Here is a 21748-nt window from a genome sequence, read left to right as displayed (position 1 = left end):
GGAGCATTATCGTCCATGTAAACAAATTCATCCCCCACTGCCCCTCGAAATGGACGCACAATAGGCTCTAAAACGTCTCTAAGATATGAGACGTCTCTAAGATATGAGACGTCTCTAAGATATGAGACCTGTCATTGTGCCATCAATAAAAACAAGAGGAGTTCGAGCTCCGTGCATTATGCCTGCCCATACCATAATGCTTCGCCCTTGAAACGGGACACGGGGTTGAGCTGCATTCAAGCGTGTTCGTCTTCCAGATGCTCTCCAGACCAAAGTTCGTCGCGAGTCTGACACTGGGCCTATTCTTGTTTCATCACTAAAGATGACGAAGTTCCAATTAGGTCCATTTGCTCTCATCTCCTCAGCCCTTTGTAGTCGCATAATTTTGTGCTGTAAATTAAGCTTCGGAACACGTAGAGGCCTCCTTAAATATAATCCTCTGTCATGGAGTCTTCTTGCTTTGGTCTTTCTTGAAACATTTACTCCTTCAAGGCGAGTTAACTCATTTTTAATAGCAGTACTAGAAAGCAGGGCATTGCGTCGTGCAATTAGGGATATTTGACGGTCTTGAACAGCAGTAGTAACTCTCTTTCTACCTCTGCCAGGCCGGTCTGTAACCTCGTTTGTCTCCCTGAATTTTTAATTAATATTCGCGAAACATCGCTTTGGTTAACTCCTACAATTTCAGCTATTGCAACTTGCCGATAGCCCTGTGGAGACAGTGTTACTATTGTGACTCTATTAAACTGTGAAATAATGTTTCTAGGCATTCTAAGGTCAAAACATTGGTCAAATTTCTTCTGAAACCCAAGAGACCACAAATCGAAATGTGCGAGAATTTGTAATAATATTGGATCTGAACGATAAACATTGTTTACCATATCCATTTTAACAAAAAAATGTTTATTACAGATTATCAAAGCTATGTATAAAAAAAGATTCTTTAAATTCCTTTCCGTATAGTTTTAAACAATATATGCAATAATTTTGGCCATGTGTGTATATGTAGGCATTAAAAAAATTAAATAAATACACCCTTCTTTTTATATTTTTAAAATTTATTTTCCACTAAATAGTTTTAGATTATATATTTCTAACATTTTTATTACATTTATATATGTATTGAAATAATAACATTTTGTAGAATTTTAATTATGTGAAGGTTTTGATAAATTATTTTAACGTTTCATAGATTAAATACAATGTTATACGTGTTTTTTATATCATTTAATACTATTTATTTATTTGTTATTTGGTTGGTATTTGTAATAAATATTCATTGAAAATAAACAACAATAAATATCTCTAATAGAATTATGCTAGTTATTACTAAGGAAGGTACCGTGAAGCTTTGCCAAAAGTCGTCATAGAATAGATATTTCTTGGATATTCCCGGAAATTAAAAATTTAAAATATCTTCTTTATCCAAAACTCCTGACATTCGAATAATCTGAAATAAGATAAGTATATTTTTACAAAATATTAATTATAAAATAAAAGAGTATATACAATCAATCTTGGAGATGGGAAACAGCTTAATCAAAAAGCGCGCAACAAAGGGTACGCCACAAGGAGGGGTATTATCACCTCTGCTGGTATTATCATACCTGCTGTGGCTGATTGTAATGAACCCGATCATTACCTCTCTGATAATGAAGGCCATTCTGGACTTGTAATCAATCGACTCTCTCGTGAACGATCTGGCTATTAAGGGTGCTCTAAGATTAAGGGAATCCAATCTGTGGAACCAGACCAACTACGGTCACTCGAGGATTTTGCCAGTGATAGGGAAAATCATGGCGAGCACTAGTCCACATCTGCGACAACAGAAAACGGATATGCTCACCAAACATGGTTTTGGAGAAAGGATAAGGATTCGCATCCCGACAAGAGAAGAATAGGAAAGCAACCGAGTAATGAACACTCAAGAGGTAGCAATCTACAAAGATGCTTCTGCAACTTTAGGAGGCACAGGTATAGGCATCTTCTCAGAAGAACATATCCGACGATCTTTAAGGCTATCGGATGGCTGTAATGTTCTACAAACAGAGGTTTACACCATAAAGGAAGCGGCTAGTTGTATACGAGGGAAAATTGCTGATAGACCAATAGGGGATATCGTGATATACTCTGACAGCTTGGGAAAAAACGTAAACCTTTATGAAGCATCACAATGCAATCAGTTATATCAAAAACTGTGATGGACTGTCGAGAAGCATTGTCCTGGCTGCGTCAAGGCGGGGCTACTCTGTGCTGGGTGCCAGGCCACAGCAATGTGGTGGGCAATCAAGAAGCAGACAGACTAGCCAAAGAGGAGGCCAGGGGAGAAGCCGTGGCAGATGACTTGTGACGATCCACACACTGAAGGAAGCTATAGGAACTACCATCAAGGCCAAGCAGCAAGGGACGTGGCAACACCGTCAGGACTGCACTACAGCTTGAAGACTGTGGCCAGTGGTAGATAGCAAAAAAAACAAAACAACTATTAGAGCACAAAAAGAAGCTAGTACGCTTAATTGTAGGTGTCATCACTGGAAACTGCCCCAAGAGGGTAAACCTCGTGAGATGGAAGATTTCCAACGACGACTACTGCAGAGAATGCGGAGAGGAAGGAGAAACCATAGAGCACCTGCTGTGCCACTGTCCGGCACTGGAATACCGACGCTTTAAAACTTTAGGGTAAGGTTTTTTGGAGGTACTAGAGGGAGCAGTAGAAGCCAACATCAGCGACATCGGACACATGCTACTTTGAAAAGACCTGGAAGTGCTTTAACGCAAAGAAAAAATGAGAGGAAAGTTTGGTACAACAATACAGGGGTATCGCAATGGGTCCAAGGCCTCCGAGTGAGGGATCAAACTTGATCTCAAACTCCAGCAACATAACCTAACAATTAACCTTTATATAAAATAAATATGTGCACATCGGGTGCACATGCTACTTTAATAAACATCTATTACCTTAAGTTGTTCTTAGATTTATTAAAAATAATTGGTCCTAGAAGAGCTAATGTAAGTATTACTTGACCGGCGGTTATTGCTGAATTGTACTTTTCTTTGAAATATGGAATAAATTCAGAAACAATATTTACATCTCCACTTCTTGAATCGGCTTCTGAAAGAGAATAGTATAATTATTATAAAGAAACATTGTGCAATACTTGTGATAACTTGCCGTTTGTACTAAATAATCTCTTATTGAAATGCCTGTCAGTTCTGGTAGAAACCTGTTCTGAAGATACATATCTGGAATCTGCTGGAACTGAACGTTCTCGTAGACTATCTAGACGTTCTATAGATATGCGTTCACGAGAATTTCGTTGGTTGTTTAATCTCCTATCAGAAAGACGCCCTTCAGTGTTGCGGCGAGAATTTGCTCGAATTGAAAGCTCGCCGAGAGTTTCTTGTCGTTCTGTAGACCTGGGTTTACGAGAATGTAGTTCATTATTTAGTCTCCTTTCAGAAAGACGTTCTCCAGTATCCCGACGAGAATCTGCTCGAACTGAACGTTCTTTTAGAGTATCTGGCCGTTCTATAGACCTGCGTTCACGAGAATATCGTTGGTTGTTTAATTTTCCATCAGAAAGACGTTCTTCAGTGTCCCGACGAGAATCTACTGCATCTAAACGCTCGCCAAAAGTTTCTTGTCGTCCTAAAGACCTGTGTTCACGAGAATGTATTTGATTATTTAGTCTTCTATCAGCGAGACGTTCTTCAGTGTCCCGACGAGAATCTGCTCGAACTGAACGTTCTCGTAGAGTATCTCGTCGTTCTATGGACATGCGTTCCCGAGAATATCGTTGGCTGTTTAATCTTCTATCAGAAAGGCGTTCCTCGGTGTCCCGACGAGAATATGCTCGAATTGAACGCTTGCCGAGAGTTTCTTGTCGTTCTGTAGATCTGGATTCACGAGAATGTAGTTGATTGTTTAGTCTTCTACCAGCGAGACGCTCTTCAGTGTCCCGGCGAGAATCTGCTCGAACTGAACGCCCGTGGAGAGTTTCTTGTCGTTTTGTAGACCTGGATTCACGAGATGGTAGTTGATTATTTAGTCTTCTATCAGCGAGACGCTCTTCAGTGTTTCGACGAGAACCCGCTCGAATTGAACGCTCGCCGAGAGTTTCTTGTCGTTCTGTAGATTTGGGTTCACGAGAATGTAGTTGATTGTTTAGTCTTCTACCAGCTAGACGTTCTCGAGTGTCCCGGCGAGAATCTGTTCGAACTGAACTTTCTTGTGGAGTATCTCGTCGTTCTATGGATGCGCGTTCACGAGAATATTGTTGGTTGTTTAATCTTCTATCAGAAAGACGTTCTTCAGTGTCACGACGAGAATCTGCTGGAAGTGAACGTTCTCGTAAAGTATCTCGTCGTTCTGGAAGTTCTTCAGTATCTCGGCGAGAACCTGTTCGAACTGAACGTTCTCGAAGACTATCACGTTCTGTAGATCTGGGATCACGAGCTAGTTGGTTGTTTAATCTTCTATCAGAAAGACGTTCTTTAGTGTCACGACGAGAATCTGCTGGAAGTGAACGTTCTCGTAAAGTATCTCGTCGTTCTGGAAGTTCTTCAGTATCTCGGCGAGAACCTGTTTGAACTGAACGTTCTCGTAGAGTAACTCGTCGTTCTATAGAAGCGCGTTCACGAGAATATTGTTTGTTGCTTAATCTTCTATCAGAAAGACGTTCTTCGGTGTCCCGACGAGAATATGCTCGAACCAAATGCTCGCCGAAAGTTTCTTGTCGTTCTGTAGACGTGAGTTTACGAGAATGTATTCTTCTATCAGAGAGACGCTCTTCAGCATCACGGCGAGAATCTGCTGGAAGTACAGTATCTCGGCGAGAATCTGTTCGAACTGAACGTTCTCGAAGACTATCACGTTCTGTAGATCTGGGAGCACGAGAAGCTAGTTGGTTTTTTAATCTTTTATCAGAAAGACGTTCTTCAGTGTCCCGACGAGAATCTGCTCGAACTGAACGTTCTCGTAGAGTATCTCGTCGTTCTGGAAGTTCTTCAGTATCTCGGCGAGAACCTGTTCGAACTGAATGTTCTCGAAGACTATCACGTTCTGTAGATCTGGGATCACGAGCTAGTTGGTTGTTTAATCTTCTATCGGAAAGACGTTCTTCAGTATCCCGGCGAGAATCTGCTCGAACTAAACGTTCTCGTAGAGTAACTCGTCGTTCTATGGACGCGCGTTCACGAGAATATTGTTGGTTGTTTAATCTTCTATCAGAAAGACGTTCTTCGGTGTCCCGACGAGAATATGCTCGAACCGAATGCTCGCCGAGAGTTTCTTGTTGTTCTGTAGACGTGAGTTTACGAGAATGTATTCTTCTATCAGAGAGACGCTCTTCAGTATCACGGCGAGAATCTGCTGGAAGTACAGTATCTCGGCGAGAATCTGTTCGAACTGAACATTCTCGAAGATTATCACGTTTTGTAGATCTAGGATCACGAGAAGCTAGTTGGTTGTTTAATATTTTATCGGAAAGACGTTCTTCAGTGTCCCGACGAGAATCTGCTCGAACTGAACGTTCTCGTAGAGTATCTCGTCGTTCTATGGACGCGCGTTTACGAGAATATCGTTGATTGTTTAATCTTCTATCAGAAAGACGTTCTTCGGTGTCCCGACGAGAATATGGATTAGTAGTAGCTCGAACTGAACGTTCTCGAAGACTATCACGTTCTGTAGATCTGGGATTACGAGAATATCGTTGGTTGTTTAATCTTCCATCAGAAACACGTTCTTCAGTTTCTCGAAGAGAATCTGCTCGAATTGAACGCTCGCCGAGAGTTTCTTGTCGTTCTGTAGTCCTGGGTTTACGAAAAAGTAGTTGATTGTTCAGTCTTCTATCAGCGAGACGCTCTTCAGTGTCTCGGCGAGAATCTGCTCGAACTGAACGTTCTTGTAGAGTACATCGTCGTTCTATAGACCTGTCTTCATTATCAGAAAAACGTTCTTCAGTTTCTCTTCGAGGATCTGCTAGAATTGAACGTTCTCGGGGGATATCTCGTTTTGGAAAACTAGGATTTCGAAAATATCGCTTATTGTCTGTTTTCTTAAAAAGACGTTCTTGAATTTTGCGTTCAGAAACTTGTGCTTCTTGACGTCCGTTGTTTAAATCTCGTATTAATTGTATACTTGACACACCGTTACCACTTTCTGAGTTTGAATATTGGCTCTGTTTATGTCTAAGGGAGTAATATGGTTTGTTCTTATTTACTTTTAGTGCCCATTCTTTTTTATCGTCAATAATCAGGTTTTTCTTACCAGTTCTGGATAATTCACTTCTAATTTCTCTAAAGTCAGTTCGGATATCTTTGGCATCGATTCTTGACTGCCGCGAATCTGCCCGAACATCTCGAATGTTGGTAGAAGTAGCTATTTCTTCTTGTCTAGATTCAGCTATTATTCGACGGGATTCATCTTTGTACGGCGAATTTTGCCGACGTTCTACTTCATAAAGGTTTTTCTTGATTTTCTCGGATTCTTGAACAAAACTAAAACAATTCTTCGATATACAGAGTAATATTAGTAAGACGGCAACATTTTTTATAATGTCGTTTGTTTTTTTCTTAAACGGTATCATGATGGAGGAAAAATAATGTTATTTTTAGCGCGTGGTGCCTTGTGTGGTAAAACTTGGTAGACTTTATAGATTTTGTCGTTGTGTTTCTTCTCTGACTGAACTGGAAGCTATGAAGTGAACAGGCTGTGCAGTCCATTTTATATTGCCGAACAAGGGTTAATTTTACGCGTGGGATAGACGCTCTAGAATTTATCAGTAACTCGATTATTTGGAAAATTGAAATAGAATCGATTGCGGTTTTGAACGAACATACACTGAAAGAAATAGTAAATATTTTCTTTTAGACATTTAGTTACAATAACTTCATATTTATCTTGACGATTTAAAAAGGTGATTCAAAGCGAACTTAATATAATTTTTAATTTTATACAAAATTTAGTGAACTATATCATATAAATTGTATATATTGTAACACAATGTGAAAAATTTGTTTCTGTGTGATAAGGTATTTTATTTCTCAATGAAAAGGAAGTAATCTGCTACTAAATGCACAGCTGGCGAAGGTGCTACACTTAGATAAGAGTATAATATATGATTAAATAGTTTGAACCTCAATAGAATGTCCCATGTGGCTTACGGATTTCAATTATACACGTCATCGGTTTCTAGCGCAATTTTTTATACGATAAAAGCTAGCAACATGGAAATAAAATATGTAATTTAAATTGAGGATTTTTTCCTACACATTAAAATCTGTTGATATTGAATAACTCTCAAATATTCATATTTATAAATGATTAAAATTGATTTAACAAATAAAATATTTATATATTATTTTTTTCGGGTTGGCGTTTCTCTTATTTTATCATACTGGGTGAGCCAATATTACAATATACATACATTCTCAATTTGCGCAAACACAATCAACAAGTAAAGAGCGAATTGTCATATTATTATATTATATTATGTTGTATTACTGGTCAGTTACTTGGTTAGTACGACATTTTTAGCAAAGTAGCATCTGCCACAAGTCCGGTGGCTTCTTGATAAGATGTGCAAAGTATACAGGGTGGTCCGAACTGTATTCCGGAAATTTCGGCAGCATATTCTGCAGATAAAAATAAGCAAAAAAGTTCGTATAAATGTAGGTCCTAAAATGCTTAGTTTCAGAGATACAGGGTGTCGAAGTTTCATTTTTATTTCGATTTTTTTCTAAATAATTTCTGAAGTAACATCAATATTTCCATGAAAATTGGTGTCTTGGAGTTTTTTGACATCAGAAATTTGATTTTGATGTCAATATGACTCCTACTGGTAGAGGGCGCCACCTACATGTGTTTTAATTGTTTTGAAGCTTAATAACTTTTTGTCCGTACCAGTATAAAACTACCGAAGGAAAAAATATACATCTCTGTGACTTTTTACGTAAAAAATATCTCTTTGTAAAAATCGCTACGAGTAACCGTTCTCAAGATATTTAGAATAGAAATAGTCAATACATGTCATTATTGATGAAAAATAAACACGTTAAGTAGATAGTTATTTCACTGAAATAATAAATTTGAGAAATTTTTATTTTTTTTAAATTAATCATAAATTTTTCTGCAAATAAATGTTGATAAAACAGTTTCCGTTGAACTTATGACAGAAAAACTTTCAAATTTATGATCTCAGTCTAATAACTATTTAGTCAACATGTTTAAAGTATGTCAATGATGACAGGTATTGATAATTTCATAAAATATCTCGAAAACTAATACTCGTAGCGATTTTTACCAAGACACATTTTTTACGTAAATAACGTCGTAAATGTATATTTTTTTACTCAGTAGTTTTATACAGGTACGGACAAAAAGTTATAGCTCTTCAAAACATTTAAAAAATATGTAGGTGGCGCCCTCTACTAGTAGGAGTCATATTGACACCAAAATCAAATTTCTCATGTCAAAAAGCTTCCAGACACCAATTTTCATCCAAATATTGAAGTTACTGTAGAAATTATTTGGAAAAAAATGAACTAAAAATGAAATTTGTACACCCTGTATCTCCGAAAGGACATACATTTATTCGAACTTTTTTACTTATTTTAATCTGCAGAATATGCTGCCGAAGTTTCCGGAATACAGTTCTGACCACCCTGTATATACAGGGTGTTCCAGAAATAAGTGCAGATATTTTAACTGGTAGTATACTTCAACCCCAGAAACACGCCTATGAGGTTTTTTTCGCGAAAAAAAAATTTCGAAAATTCGAAATTTTATTTTTTAGTTTTTAGTTAAAAACATAATTTCTTGATAATATGGCAACATAGCTATTAGATTAAATTTACTAGAAAGAAAATCCAGAAAAGATCCAGTGGTTCTCAAAATTTTAGCAAAAAATATTTTTTTGAAATTTTCAAAGTAAAATAACTCTGTTATTTTGGACTTATTTGAAAACGATAAAGAAAAAAAATATGTTTCTTTTATCGAGATCTACCACCCTTTAAAATATTTGCACTTATTTCTGGGACACCCTGTTCTAAAAAACTGTAAAAAGCGTATGACAAAAAATAGTGTATGTAACACGTACCTAAATTATGTTTTTTAGGACTCATCTACTATTTCGGACTCGGCTAACGCCTCGTCCGCAAACAGTAATGATTCGTCCTAAAAAACATCATTTTAGGTACTAGTTACATAAATAGCTATTTTTGGAAATTTTCAAAGTAAAATAACTCTGTTATTTTGGACTTATTTGAAAAACGATAAAGAAAAAATATGTTTCTTTTATCGAGATCTACCACATGTTTCATGGCTAATCTTACTGTAGGTTGCCCAATAATTTCATCCTTCTTTTTTATTATAGTCCCCACAATAACATCTTTTGTTTATATATATTTTCTTTTTACGGACGATCTCTTAATATACCAAAGTGCAGAATTTGAAATCAAAAAAAAATTTTGAATTGACACTACGTCAAGTAAAAAGTTGTCAAGTAAAACCAGTTAACCGAAGTCAGACCGAAGTTAACCCGTAAAAATGAGTGATTCTGGAGAAGAATTATTAAAATTATCTTTAAATTCTGCAATAACATTTTGTTCCTGGCTGTTCTTATCGCTGGCCCTGTACAAAAAGTATATAATAAAAAGAAATAATACTATAATTACACTTGTATATAAAGAAATAAATTTTATTTCATATCTTCACTTAGTACCCTTCCTTTTATCCAAGCATAATCATAGCCAAAATCTTGTAGATGAAAAACAAATTTGGTTCACGAAGCGAAATAGAAATTTTGTCAAGATGTAGCCAGAGCCAGAACCCTAACAGATTACTTTTTTAAAATGAAGTATATGTGTTGGTGATAAAATTATGAGGTAAAGCAGATTCTGGTACTGACTTTTGACATCTTTTTTGTCTCACCCTAAATAAAGACGTCCATGTGCAGGTATCGCATTAAATATCTCTAAAAGCATTGTACCGGGTGACCAACTAAGAATGAACGCCGGCTGTATCTCAGAAACTATTTATTGTATAACTTTGGGAAAAAAATTCTAATAAGTAAATCGACCAAGAGAAATCGCTGGAAATTATTTTCAAGTTCGAAAAATGCCCGTTAGGGGGCGTTTCTCTAATAGCCAATCAGAAGAGAGGGTTTTTCTCAAAAATATGCAGGTGAACAGGTATTTTCAATATTATTAATGTAATCATCGAGAAATTTGTAATTTTTTTGATATAGAGTATTTTGCTCCATCTCAAAAAATAAAGTGGTGGGGGAAGGTAAAACTTGCTTTTATTAAAATAAGGATAACTCTGGTTTAGGTTAAGCGATTTAAACAAACTAGGGCTCGGTTAAAAGAGCTTTTCTTCCTTAATGATCTCCAGTATAAATTTTGTTTCCACAATTTTTTTCGTGGTAGCTAGAGGGCGCTGTTTGACATCAAAAAAGATATTGCGCCTTTGCGCAAAAAAATTAAATAGTAGGCTATATTTCTCTTTGCACAGTTAAATAGAGCACAAAATTTCTAAAATATCAGCGCAAACCGCAACTTTTTTTTTGTGGTAGCTAACCACAAAAAAAATTGTGGAAACAAAATTTATACTGGAGATCATTAAGGAAGAAAAACTCTTTTAAACGAGCCCTAGTTAGTTTAAATCGTGTAACCCAAATCAAAGTTATCCTTATTTTAATAAAAGCAAGTTTAACCTTCCCTCACCACTTTATTTTATGAGATAGAGCAAAATACTCTATATAAAAAAAAACTGCAAATTTCTCGATGATTATAATAGTAATATTTAAAATACCTGTTCACCTGCATATTTTTCAGAAAATCCTGTTTTCTGATTGGCTACCAGAGAAACGCCCCCTAGCGGACATTTTTCAAACTTGAAAATAATTTCCTGCGATTTCTCTTGGTCGATTTACTTATTAGAATTGTTTTCCAAAGTAGTTTCTGAGATACAGCCGGCGTCCATTCTTAGTTGGCCACCCGGTACAGGATGTTTTATTTTCGTGTGTTTTACAGGATTTCTCGTTTATGCGTTGCGATACAAAGATGCAGTTTTTACATTACTGTGCTACTTTTTTTTATGAAACTAAAGATACTACACACAAATTTCTCATAGCCCTCTTTGTTCCTGAAATACAGGGCGAATTTGAAAATTTTGCATTTTTCGACTCTCCTCGTATGACGTACGATAATAATACTATTTTAAGCTAGGTTGATTTATGTTAAAATGTTAAATATCTAATTTTTTACCTTTTTTATGAAAATAAGTAGTATATTATATTTTTAGTAAACCCATAACAATGTAAATAAAAAAAATATAATACCGGGTGCATCCCGAAAGTGGCTCAACCCCTATAACTTTTTTATTTTTTCACATAAAAAACGAGATTTGGCATGTTAGTATATGACATAAATTAGGGTTGATTGACGTATTTAATTATTGTTTTTGGTCACTTCTTGTTTCACCGGAAATGATTATACCTTTTGATTTTTAAATACTACTCTCGGTATATTTCTACTCTATTGGATAGAAAATGGCACTGTGAATATAATGACATCATATGTCAAATTTTGACATTTTCGCTTAAAAAAAGTACTTTAAATTGAAATCTAGAATGCCATGGTTGTGTTTAAAACACTATTTTTTAATAAAGGAGCCTTGGAAAAATAGATTTGATCATATAATATGTTTTTCGTATTTTGTCCTGGCCGGCTAAAAAATAATGCACAATGAATCAGTTAATCAACCATAATTTATGTCATATATAAAGTTTCATAAAAACATAGCACAGACACCCTTATGCTACCATATTGTATAAAAAATTGATATAAAAGGTGTCTCGTATACAGCGAAATTATGAACGACATAAAAAAGAAAAAAATTAATTTAATGAAAACATTTATTTGATTTAAAATTAATAACAAATAAATTACTTAATGTTACATTAAATTCTGCGAATTATTAAAGGCCGACTTCGCCGTTTGAGTTTAGTCTGATCCAGGCGTTGTAGGCGGATACTTTGGCGAAAACGGATGGATAGCCAACACCACCGCATGGACTGTAACCCCAAGACACAACACCGACTAGAATACCGTTGTTGACCAATGGGCCACCACTGTCACCACTACAAGCGCCTTCTCTGTTGGTGGCGGGTACTGTACATACGTTGAGCAAAGCCCTGAAGGGATTATTAGGGCCAGAGATGGAGGCAATTAGGTTAGCGCACTCTGAAACAAAGACGGAAATTTATTTAAATATTATTGGTTAATGTTTACACTATGTATGCAAGGTCGCAGAATTTAAATTTACATATTTTCTAGATTGGGCTCAGATACAGGGTCGCCCAGGCTTCCGAAAAAGCTCTATATTAGGTTTTTGGTTTGTGAATTTAATTCTTTTATATAATATGTGGAACAATATAATAATGAATTCATTTTGAACATATTTTTGTGTGGGTGATTCAGACATATTTTCCAACTAAAGTTTTATATTTTAAATGGAATACTATTTATTTTTTACCTCACACAGTAGGTTTGCCATTAAACTTTCATTCCAAAAATACTAGCGATGGGAACTATCGAATGAATTAGACTATCGAATGGTTACTGAATGAATGATTTCAACTATCGAATGGTTTTATTCGAATAAAATCATTCATTCATTTGTATACTAAAGCATATGTGACAACCTCGCCGTGCAACTAAATGGTTATCGTTGAGCCACGACTATCGAATGCTTTTGATAAATGAAATTTAATATTCGTTTGATTTTTGTGTGCGTCAGTGCATTATTAGTTCTTCCAAATTTTTATAACTTCACCTTATAAATACTGTGCTATTTTTGCGTTTTTTCCGAAAATTTGTGTGACTTTCCGTAGCCCGATCTTTCAATTATTTTTTTTTATATGGTATATGGTCTATTTTTTAATGGGAAATTTTGAATAGTAGCAATTTTTAAGAGAGATGATATGAACTTAGAATTAATATTAAAAATACATATTTGTATTTTAGATGTTTTAATAATATGAATTAGTTGAACTTAATAATCATAAATAATGTGGTTAAGTAAATGGTTATCGAACTCAAACTATGGGATGAGAAAATTAAATTGAAAGTTTTACACGTGCCAATTTAAAAAAAAAAGTTAACGATGTTTGTATTTTGTTTATGCTAATCCTCTTACATGTAGTTTTTTGCGAAGAAATATTTCATTTATTTTTTAAAGTAAATGCCAGTAAAAGTAAATATTATTTTTAAATAGTAATATAAAGTACCTAATATAAATAATTTTGATTTCTAATTTTTTATTTAAAAACATTATGAAGGGCGCTGTTGTCATATATTGGTATTAGTTGATATTAGCAAAGAATATTATTGTTTGGCTTTAGTTAGTTAGGGATAGTAGGTCTATATTGTGTCCTTATTTTTTATACATACATACAGCCGTTACTCGCTGACGAGTATTCGACACACATAAAGAAGATGGTCACGCAAGGCGTTTTCTTTCATGAGCTTTTCTGTGACTGAAAACCCCGATACGTGATGTTATCTGCCTACCGCACTCCGGACATTCAAAAATCTCATTGCTTTGTTGCCTCTTTACTTTTTGGGTGTCGCTGTTAACTGAGTTTACAACTCTTCTCCATTGAGTTCTATTATGAGCTGCTTTTTGCCACTCATTCTGCATGTTAAGCCCCGTTAAGTTTTCGTGGAAAATGTCCTTGTACCTTTTCAGTTGTCCACCTGGCCTCCTCTTACCGTCTACAAGCTCACCGTAAAGCAGAGATTTTGGTATGCGGTTTTGTTGCATTCTGCATACGTGACCAGCCCATCTTAAGCGGGATTTTGTAACCATGACTTCAATACTCTCGCAGTTAGCTTGTTCAAGGACCGATACGTTTGAGACATGATGGAACCATCGGATTCTTAAGACATTTTTCCTTCCATTACACTGCATGCTTAGAAAATTAATAAATGTTTATATTTCATGATTTTAAAGTTTGTTGTTAATATAACAAATTAGTTCTGTAATTATTATTATTTAATAAACCAACGTTGCCACAAAAAATTTAAAGACTATATTATTTTTAAATAGGATCTAATATAAATAATTTTGACTTATCTTTATATGACTCCGCAAAAAATCAAGCCGGCTTCCAGTTAATATTTTATTATAATGGATCCTGACGAATAAATGAATTTCATAAATGAATGAATTTTATAAATGAATGGTTTTTGCTGCCGAATTACTAAAATACAATATTTCAAGGCAGATGACGCATCTATTCGATAATTTTTATTCGAATAGTTTTCAACGAATATTTTCTTACTAGCTATCGAATTATTCGAATGAATTGCAACTATCGAATGTCATTCGATAGTTCCCACTACTAAAAAATACCATAATGGCGTATACTATACCGAGAGGTTTTTGAAATATAACTGTAACAGTTTAAAAGCAAAATATTTTAGTTCCGATTAAAATTTCAATATGTGTATGAGTATTTTAGTAAATATCGTTTTGATTTCATTTATTATCTATCACTGCCTACTAATAAATAAAAATTCGTCAAGTGCGAGTCGGACTCGCGCACGAAGGGTTTCGTACCATTCATTATCAATACAACATTAGACACTATATTATTATAAACTTTTTCTCCGATTTAGCTGAAATTTTGAATGGGAGTATAAGTAATTTTAAAAAAAATGAAGAAACACATTACTAAAAATTGTATTAATCAATAATAAATATATAAAAAGTAAAAATAAATATGTAAAAATATGTAAAAATATGTAAAAATTAAAAAAAACGATTTAAAAAAGTCGCCTTGACTAGGATTCGAACCTGCCTTCTACGGCTCCAACGTCATAGCAGCGTAAAGTCCTAACGCTTTAACCACGCCGCCACCGAGGACTTGAAAAATTCTATGTAAAATTCTTACTTAAAAGATAATGTTTAGTGAAAGTACTTTTTTATTTATAAACATTTATTTAATTCTGTTTTTAGTATTTGTTCTTATAGCGGCAACATAGATACATTATCTGTAAAAATGTCAACTGTCTAACTATAAGGGTTCATAAGATAGACCTTTGTGACAGATGGACGGACGGACGGACGGACGGACAGCGAAGTCTTAGTAATAGGGTTCCCGTTTTTACCCTTTGGGTACGGAACCCTAAAAATGATCTTTTATTGAAAAGTTTTAAAATTTTGGACTAAATCGTGAAAATAAGTACGAGTGTTATTCTATACTAAAGTTTTTCTGTTCTTAAAATGTTTTGATTCTAGTTATGTTGAAAAAGTGTTATATTTTAGAGAATACAGGGTGTCTTCTTTGAAAAAAATCGTTATTATCTCCGAAACTATTTTTTTAAAGAAAGACACTCTACGCCACTGTATTTTACGGAAAAAGTTCTACTAGACACATCTTTTACCTTTTCGATACCTTTCACAATTTTTGTCGAATTGCGAAATTTTTAAAAGTGCCCTATAGCTCAGAAACGAAGTGGGCTATGAAAAATGTGTTTACAGCCTCCGTTGGACAAAGATGAATATTTATACAAACATTCATCTTTGGGGCTTTATACAAACATTCATCTTTGTCCTTGGTGAACAGAAAATGTTTATACAAACAGCATGCTCCTATGGAACACCCTGTAAATGTGTGTGTTATCATATTTTATATCAATTGTTATAATAGGCGTATCATATGAAGCGAAATTATGGACGATATAAAAAATAAAAATAAATTTATTGAAAATTTATTTGATTTAAAATGAAAAATCAAAAAATAAATTCTATACCGAGTATTTTTTGAAATATAAAAAATCTTCTAAATTTATAAATCTAATTTTTTCTTTGACCTTTTGTATATTTATTCTTGGTTTTAGGTCAGCAATTTAAAACACAATAATTAAAAGTTGTTTTTATTTTTTACGTACGTTTCGACCATTCTTAGGTCTTCTTCAGAAATTATAATTGTCGTCAAATACATATACACACAACAATATAAAATAATTTTAAAATTTAATTAAGAAGACACATAACATATTAAATAACGAACAACCACGTTAAAATAAATAGTGTTTTAAATTGCTGACCTAAAACCAAGAATAAATCCCAAAAATCTTGTCTTATACAGGGTGTCCCAGAAATAAGTGCAAGTATTTTAAGGGGCGTAGATATCGATAAAAGAAACATATTTTCTCTTTACCGTTTTTCAAATAAGTAAAAAATAACAAAGTTATTTTACTCTGAAAATTTCCAAATAAAATATTTTTTGTTAAAATTTTGAGAACCACTGGATCTTTACAAATTTAATCGAATACCTATGTTGAGATATTATTAAGAAATTATGTTTTTTAACTAAAAACTAAAAAAATTTCCAAAAAATTTTTCAAAAAAGTTCGTATTTTCAAATTTTTTTTTCGCGAAAAAACCTCATAGGCGTGTTTCTGGGGTTGAACTATACTACCGGTTAAAATACTTGCACTTATTTCTGGGACACACCGTATTTTCAAAACAAACACAAATTTTCTCATTAAATATCGAATTTAAATATAAAAAGTGCTTAATAAAACAAAAAGACTAAACAAAACTCAGTTCGATTATGATAGAGAAATACAGGGTGTTTCGCTCTTTGGAGGATTCGATATAACTTACCGCGCTTATAATCGTACACATGCCAGTAGTCAGAGCATCAGCACCAAATACGTTTAAATAAAATATATGGAGGGTACCCCTTAATTTCCGATATTGAAGGATGGCTATAGAATTTCAATGCATTTCCTACATGTCTATCCTTGTGTTGTAGGAGGTTTGACTAAACAAGGATGAACTTATGTCCTGAACCATTCAGACTCGATTTTTTGTCCTTCAATACTGGGACGTAAATCCTCTCATTGCTCTTATGGGGAAGCCGTCGTATATTTTAATTTAAACGTTCAGCATAGACTAATTCGAAACCAGCTAGTCGATTCACGATAATTTGCATGGACATCTGCTTAGCTAGATATTCGCATATATTTTATGTTGCGTGACAGATGGAATTTTGAACTCCAATGAAGCTTTATTTATAAAAACAGATTATAAAATACTATCAACTATACTATCAACAACTCAAATATTAGAATGTTTTTTATTTAAAAACCGTTAGTAATCGCGATTCTACTTAAACTGCTTGACGTTTGAAGCTGATTTTTGGCAAATGGATTGACTGTGGGGTGTAGAGGTTCGATAAGGAGAGGTTTGTCGAATCTCAAATTCCAAGAGGGTGAAAACGCCCCTCAAATATTACAATATTTGTTATTTAAAGAACGGTTAGTCTTTCGGGAAAACGCTTGGACACACATAATTTATTTTGTTTTTTTACATATTTTGAAATCTTTTTAAAAACAATACAGGGTGTTCCAACAAGTTGGGTAATTGATTAACCACGATTCTGCTTAAACCACTTGACGTAAAATGTTTATTTTTGGCAAAAGGATTTTTCGAAAGTCAAATTCCAACAAGATGAACCTACCCCTCAAATATTACCAAGTTATATAATAATATCGCCATATTGTTCTGTCTCATGCTGACATAAATGTGAGAAAATTTTATCCAGTTTGTATGTTAATGGAAATTCTTGCTGTGCTTTATCATCACCATTACAAATGATTAATTCGACGTAAACGAAGTCGCGGGTACACGCTAGTTATATATATTTAAGTTTTTACTTACGATCTTGAGGCAAAATTGGAAGATTAACAAACTGAAGTGTTTCAGGGGCAGCATTAGTTGGTGGTCCCAGAGAACCCCATCCAGAAAGAACGGCAGTACCACGAGCCGAAGATCCAGGTTGTGCAAGAGGGACGGGTTGCACGTTGATGCCGTAGACGAGGTTATTTGCTAATAGAACGAGAGCGATGTCATCAGCACTTACTTGGTTACCACTGAAATAAAAACCCATTTTAATAAATTAATTTTATAAATATCACTTTTATCTACACTCAGATGCAAAAAAAATCGGAACTGTGAAATGTTTGGTCAAATTTAAAGTGTTATATCTTTGTTATTTTTAGCCCTATTTTGATGAGGGAAACATAAGTATACAAATAGCAGAGGCGCAACTACTTTTAGCCCCCCCCCCCAGATGACCAGTGCGTGTCGTATAAAATTGGTTTTAACCTCACATTCATCTTATCTTATAGTGACCTAAGCCCTCCCAAAAGACTTGAGCCCCCCTAAAAGTATATGTCTAGTTGCGCCTCTGACAAATAGAAAAAAAATTGTAAAAACTACCCTAATACTTTGTATTGCCTCTTAGCTGCTATAACTGCCTTTATATGTCCGTTCATACTGTCATTCAAGCTGGATATACCATATTGCTTTATGTTTTCCTATTCTTCTTTAAGGACCAAGCGAAGTTCATTTAATGAAGGTGGCAACACTTTGCGACCTCTAACCCTTCTGCCAAGGATTTCCCGAACGTCGAACATGATGAGTAGTTTATAGAGTAGTACATAGTTCACAATAATCACCAAACCACCTTGTCATATTGAAAAATAACTTTAAAAAAATAAATGAAAAAATTGCAAATTGTGGGTGGCAAGTTCATTTCGCTCTTAAAAATTAACTAAGACATGTATTGACATGATCCAAAAAACGAAACACTCAAGAGACATGGTTCTGACCGTAAAATTCTATTTACATGTGAAATTATTGCACAGGATGTTTTAAAGTTAGGGTAAAAAACAACCCCTCGATTAACCCTGTATAACAGTATAAAATACTAAAGTTTATAAAAAAAACTGAATTTAGGAATTAAAGTTGACATAATTATGGCAGCTAAAAACTTGGCTTGCTAAAAAATTAATGAAAACAGGGCTAAAAATAACCAAAATATAACACTTTAAATTTGAACAGAGATTTTTCAGTTGCTTTTTTTGCATCTGAGTGTATAATTTATTTTATCTACAACCGTTTAATTATAACGTTATGTTATAATTATATTATAATGTTTATTTCAGTTACGTTATGAGATTCATAACACAACTAGTGGTGTTATGTATCTATAACACAACAAGTGTTTTTATAATAATGAAAAACAACTACGAACATCTAAATATGTTATTTTTTTATAGAAATTCCTACTACTAATTATTATAAATATTAATAATACATTTTTTACACTTCTTCAAAACAATTCCTGCTGCTGATGATGATGACAATGCTAATAGTGAAGGTCTAAGGTCTGTCTGTTACAATTATAATTAAAAAAATATGAGAAATGTCCTAGTTAAAGGTGTTAAAGGCGGGCGACTAATAAACGAAAATTAAAACAGCATTTTCTTATTTTTCGATTGTAGATAAAACGTTGTACAGGGTGGGTCAAATTCGACGCTTTTAAATGGAAACACCCTTTTCTATAGGAGATAGACAAAAACTAATATCGATGTCTGGAGCTCAATTTTCATCAAAAACATGATGGTGAAAACCGCACATCAATATCTGTTACCGTTTCGGAGTTACGGGGTGTTTTTCAAAAATGTGCATTTTTAACAAATCGCTGTAACTATTTTGCTAACGAAAATTTTGTATTTCTATCAAAACATTTCCAACGCACCTTTTTACGTAGAATTTAATGGTTTAAGTATAATTTTTTTTAAATCAATAATTTAAGAGTTATCAACAGAAAAATTGATTTTTTATTTGGGACACCCTCTATATTTTTAATTAACTGAAAAGAATTTAAAATTACCTTTTCAAAAATATAGCACACTTGATATTTTGTTATAATTCCCTTCGAAATACAGAATTTTTAAAAGTTCGCCACTTTTAACTAGTAGGCTTTGGACCCCTTATTGATGATATGCCCTTAATGGAACTCGAAAACATATTTTTCCAGCAAGACGACGCGCCGCCTCTGAACGTTGAAGTTATCAGCAAATTTTTGCAGCCAATTTCAAGAATAATTGAACAGCTAACCAAGATCCCAGCCGTTGGCCGTCGAGCCAATTTCAAGAATAATTGAACAGCTAACCAAGATCCCAGCCGTTGGCCGTCGAGGCCGCCTGACTTAGTGCCGATGGATCTCATCCTATGGATATATTTGCGGTAGAATAAAGGTTCTTTATTCTTCCGTATAATCTAGACAAGAATTAGAAGTTATGAGAGGGACTTAGCAGTTATGAGAGGGTATTTTGGTATTGCTACTTTCACCTCCACTGAGTTAATGAATTCCGCGAGAAATGTTCAAAAACTGCCCCGTCTGTCTATAACAGAAGAGGGTCGATATGTCGAACACCTGTAGCAAAATCTCATGTCTTGGTTTGCTATTTATTTTTATTGTTATTAGATATAGTTTAAATGTGTTGATGTTGGTTAAATATATTTTAAATTGTTATAAAATTTTTCATCTCTCATAGCAAATATTATTTTCGTTTTAATTGATGCTCACAGCTAGAATTTTTTTGCATTACAGCCGGTGCCGTTCAATGCCTACTTATTTAAAGCGGGAATTATTAATTATATTTAAAGGAATCGAGCAAAATATCAAGTGTCTTATATTTTTGGAAAGGTAATTTTAAATTCTTTTCAATAAATTAAAAATATACAGGGTGTCCCATATAAAAAATCAAATTTTCTGTTGATAATTCTTAAACTATTAATTTAAAAAAAATTATACTTAAACCATTAAATTCTACGTAAAAAGGTGCTTTGGAAATGTTTTCATAGAAATACAAAATTTTCCATAGCAAAAAAGTTACAGCGATTTGTTAAAAATGCATATTTTTGAAAAACACCCCGTAACTCCGAAACGGTAACAGATATTGATGTGCGGTTTTCACCATCATGTTTTTGATGAAAATTGAGCTCCAGACACCGATATTAGTTTTCGTCTATCTCTTATAGAAAAGGGTGTTTCCATTTAAAAGCGTCGAATTTGACCCACCCTGTACATGACACGTGCATTTAAACATGATTACAACACTCGTTCTAATCGTTCACACTCGTTGTTGTAATCATGTTCATAAACACACTTGTACTGCAAATAACTATTATCTTAATAAAAATAATTTTTCATACCCTGGATATCCCTCATGGTTAATAATTTGGGAAACAGCGACAGTTTGTTGGTTGACGATTCCTGTGTCACCTTGGTTCAAGATACCAGCGACAATACGGAACTGGCTAGCAGCCCTGCCCCAAGTACAATGGGCAGCTGTCAAAACCCATCTGAAATCAAATAATGCTCATTAAGTATAAACTGAGTCAACGATAGCCCATGATTACGTTTGGTTTGATAATTGCGAAAAAATGTTGAATTGATCAGTTCAGGAAATGTTAAGATTGATATAATTATTTTTGTGTATCAAATTTTATAGAGAATAACTAAAAGATATACGTAACGATATTTCAGTTAGATGCAACAAGGTTTTCAATATAAATTTATGATTTTTGACTATATTTAAAATTAAAAGTATTCCTGTTATACTTCGTACCCTATACCGGGTGTTGCATCGTCGAGCGGGACATAGGAAATCCCATATGTAAATTTTAATTGGGTCAATTATTGGCTTCCCTAATTATTTTAGAGAATAATTCTATTTAGGTTTACCGAAGAGCCCTAAAACCCACATTCAAAAGAATAACTTTAGATATTTTTGATTAACCCGTTTGCGAGTTATCGCCGATTTCTTTTTAAATATTTCTCCTTTCTTATGGCCCTGTATTTACTTAGGAGCA

The 21748-nt window shown here is 34.1% G+C and overlaps 2 protein-coding genes across 3 annotated transcripts in view; both read right to left on the bottom strand.

Moving 5' to 3' along the window:
- Window positions 1-1074: 1074 nt before the first annotated feature.
- On the bottom strand, window positions 1075-6707 carry LOC115877861 (inner centromere protein-like). 2 transcript variants are annotated; one of them, XM_030894203.1, is made up of 4 exons: window positions 4841-6707; window positions 3173-4582; window positions 2959-3112; window positions 1075-1450 (listed from the first exon to the last, which is right to left on the bottom strand). In XM_030894203.1, exons 1-4 carry the CDS (start codon window positions 6585-6587, stop codon window positions 1408-1410), a joined length of 3354 nt encoding a protein of 1117 aa, XP_030750063.1. In that variant the 5' UTR covers window positions 6588-6707; the 3' UTR covers window positions 1075-1407. The 2 variants fall into 2 exon arrangements, with proteins under 2 accessions (XP_030750063.1, XP_030750062.1); XM_030894202.1 differs by having other exon boundaries at window positions 1078-1450; window positions 3173-6707.
- A 5193-nt stretch (window positions 6708-11900) lies between these two features.
- LOC115877959 (transmembrane protease serine 9-like) overlaps window positions 11901-21748 on the bottom strand; it is a 74876-nt gene continuing 65028 nt past the window's right edge. The window contains exons 14-16 of the mRNA XM_030894311.1: window positions 21089-21238; window positions 17741-17952; window positions 11901-12246 (exon numbers count right to left, since the gene is read on the bottom strand). Coding sequence (XP_030750171.1) covers window positions 11981-12246; window positions 17741-17952; window positions 21089-21238 — 628 coding nt within the window. The 3' untranslated portion in view covers window positions 11901-11980. The remainder of the gene's footprint in view (window positions 12247-17740; window positions 17953-21088; window positions 21239-21748) is intronic.

The sequence above is a fragment of the Sitophilus oryzae genome, unplaced genomic scaffold, assembly GCF_002938485.1.
Source record: "Sitophilus oryzae breed Bouriz unplaced genomic scaffold, Soryzae_2.0 scaffold_1499_pilon_pilon, whole genome shotgun sequence".
In the NCBI taxonomy this organism is placed as follows: domain Eukaryota; kingdom Metazoa; phylum Arthropoda; class Insecta; order Coleoptera; family Curculionidae; genus Sitophilus; species Sitophilus oryzae.
This window is presented reverse-complemented; position numbering and strand designations above follow the sequence as displayed.

What these genes read in the sequence shown, in the direction of transcription:
- LOC115877861 (XM_030894202.1), bottom strand. Translation starts at nt 6,587, where the DNA reads ATGATACCGTTTAAGAAAAAAACAAACGACATTATAAAAAATGTTGCC. An exon ending in GAGATTATTTAGTACAAACG is followed by an intron (nt 3,113 to 3,172) that starts GCAAGTTATCAC and finishes ATTCTCTTTCAG; the next exon opens with AAGCCGATTCAAGAAGTGGA. An exon ending in AAATCTAAGAACAACTTAAG is followed by an intron (nt 1,451 to 2,958) that starts GTAATAGATGTT and finishes ATCTTATTTCAG; the next exon opens with ATTATTCGAATGTCAGGAGT.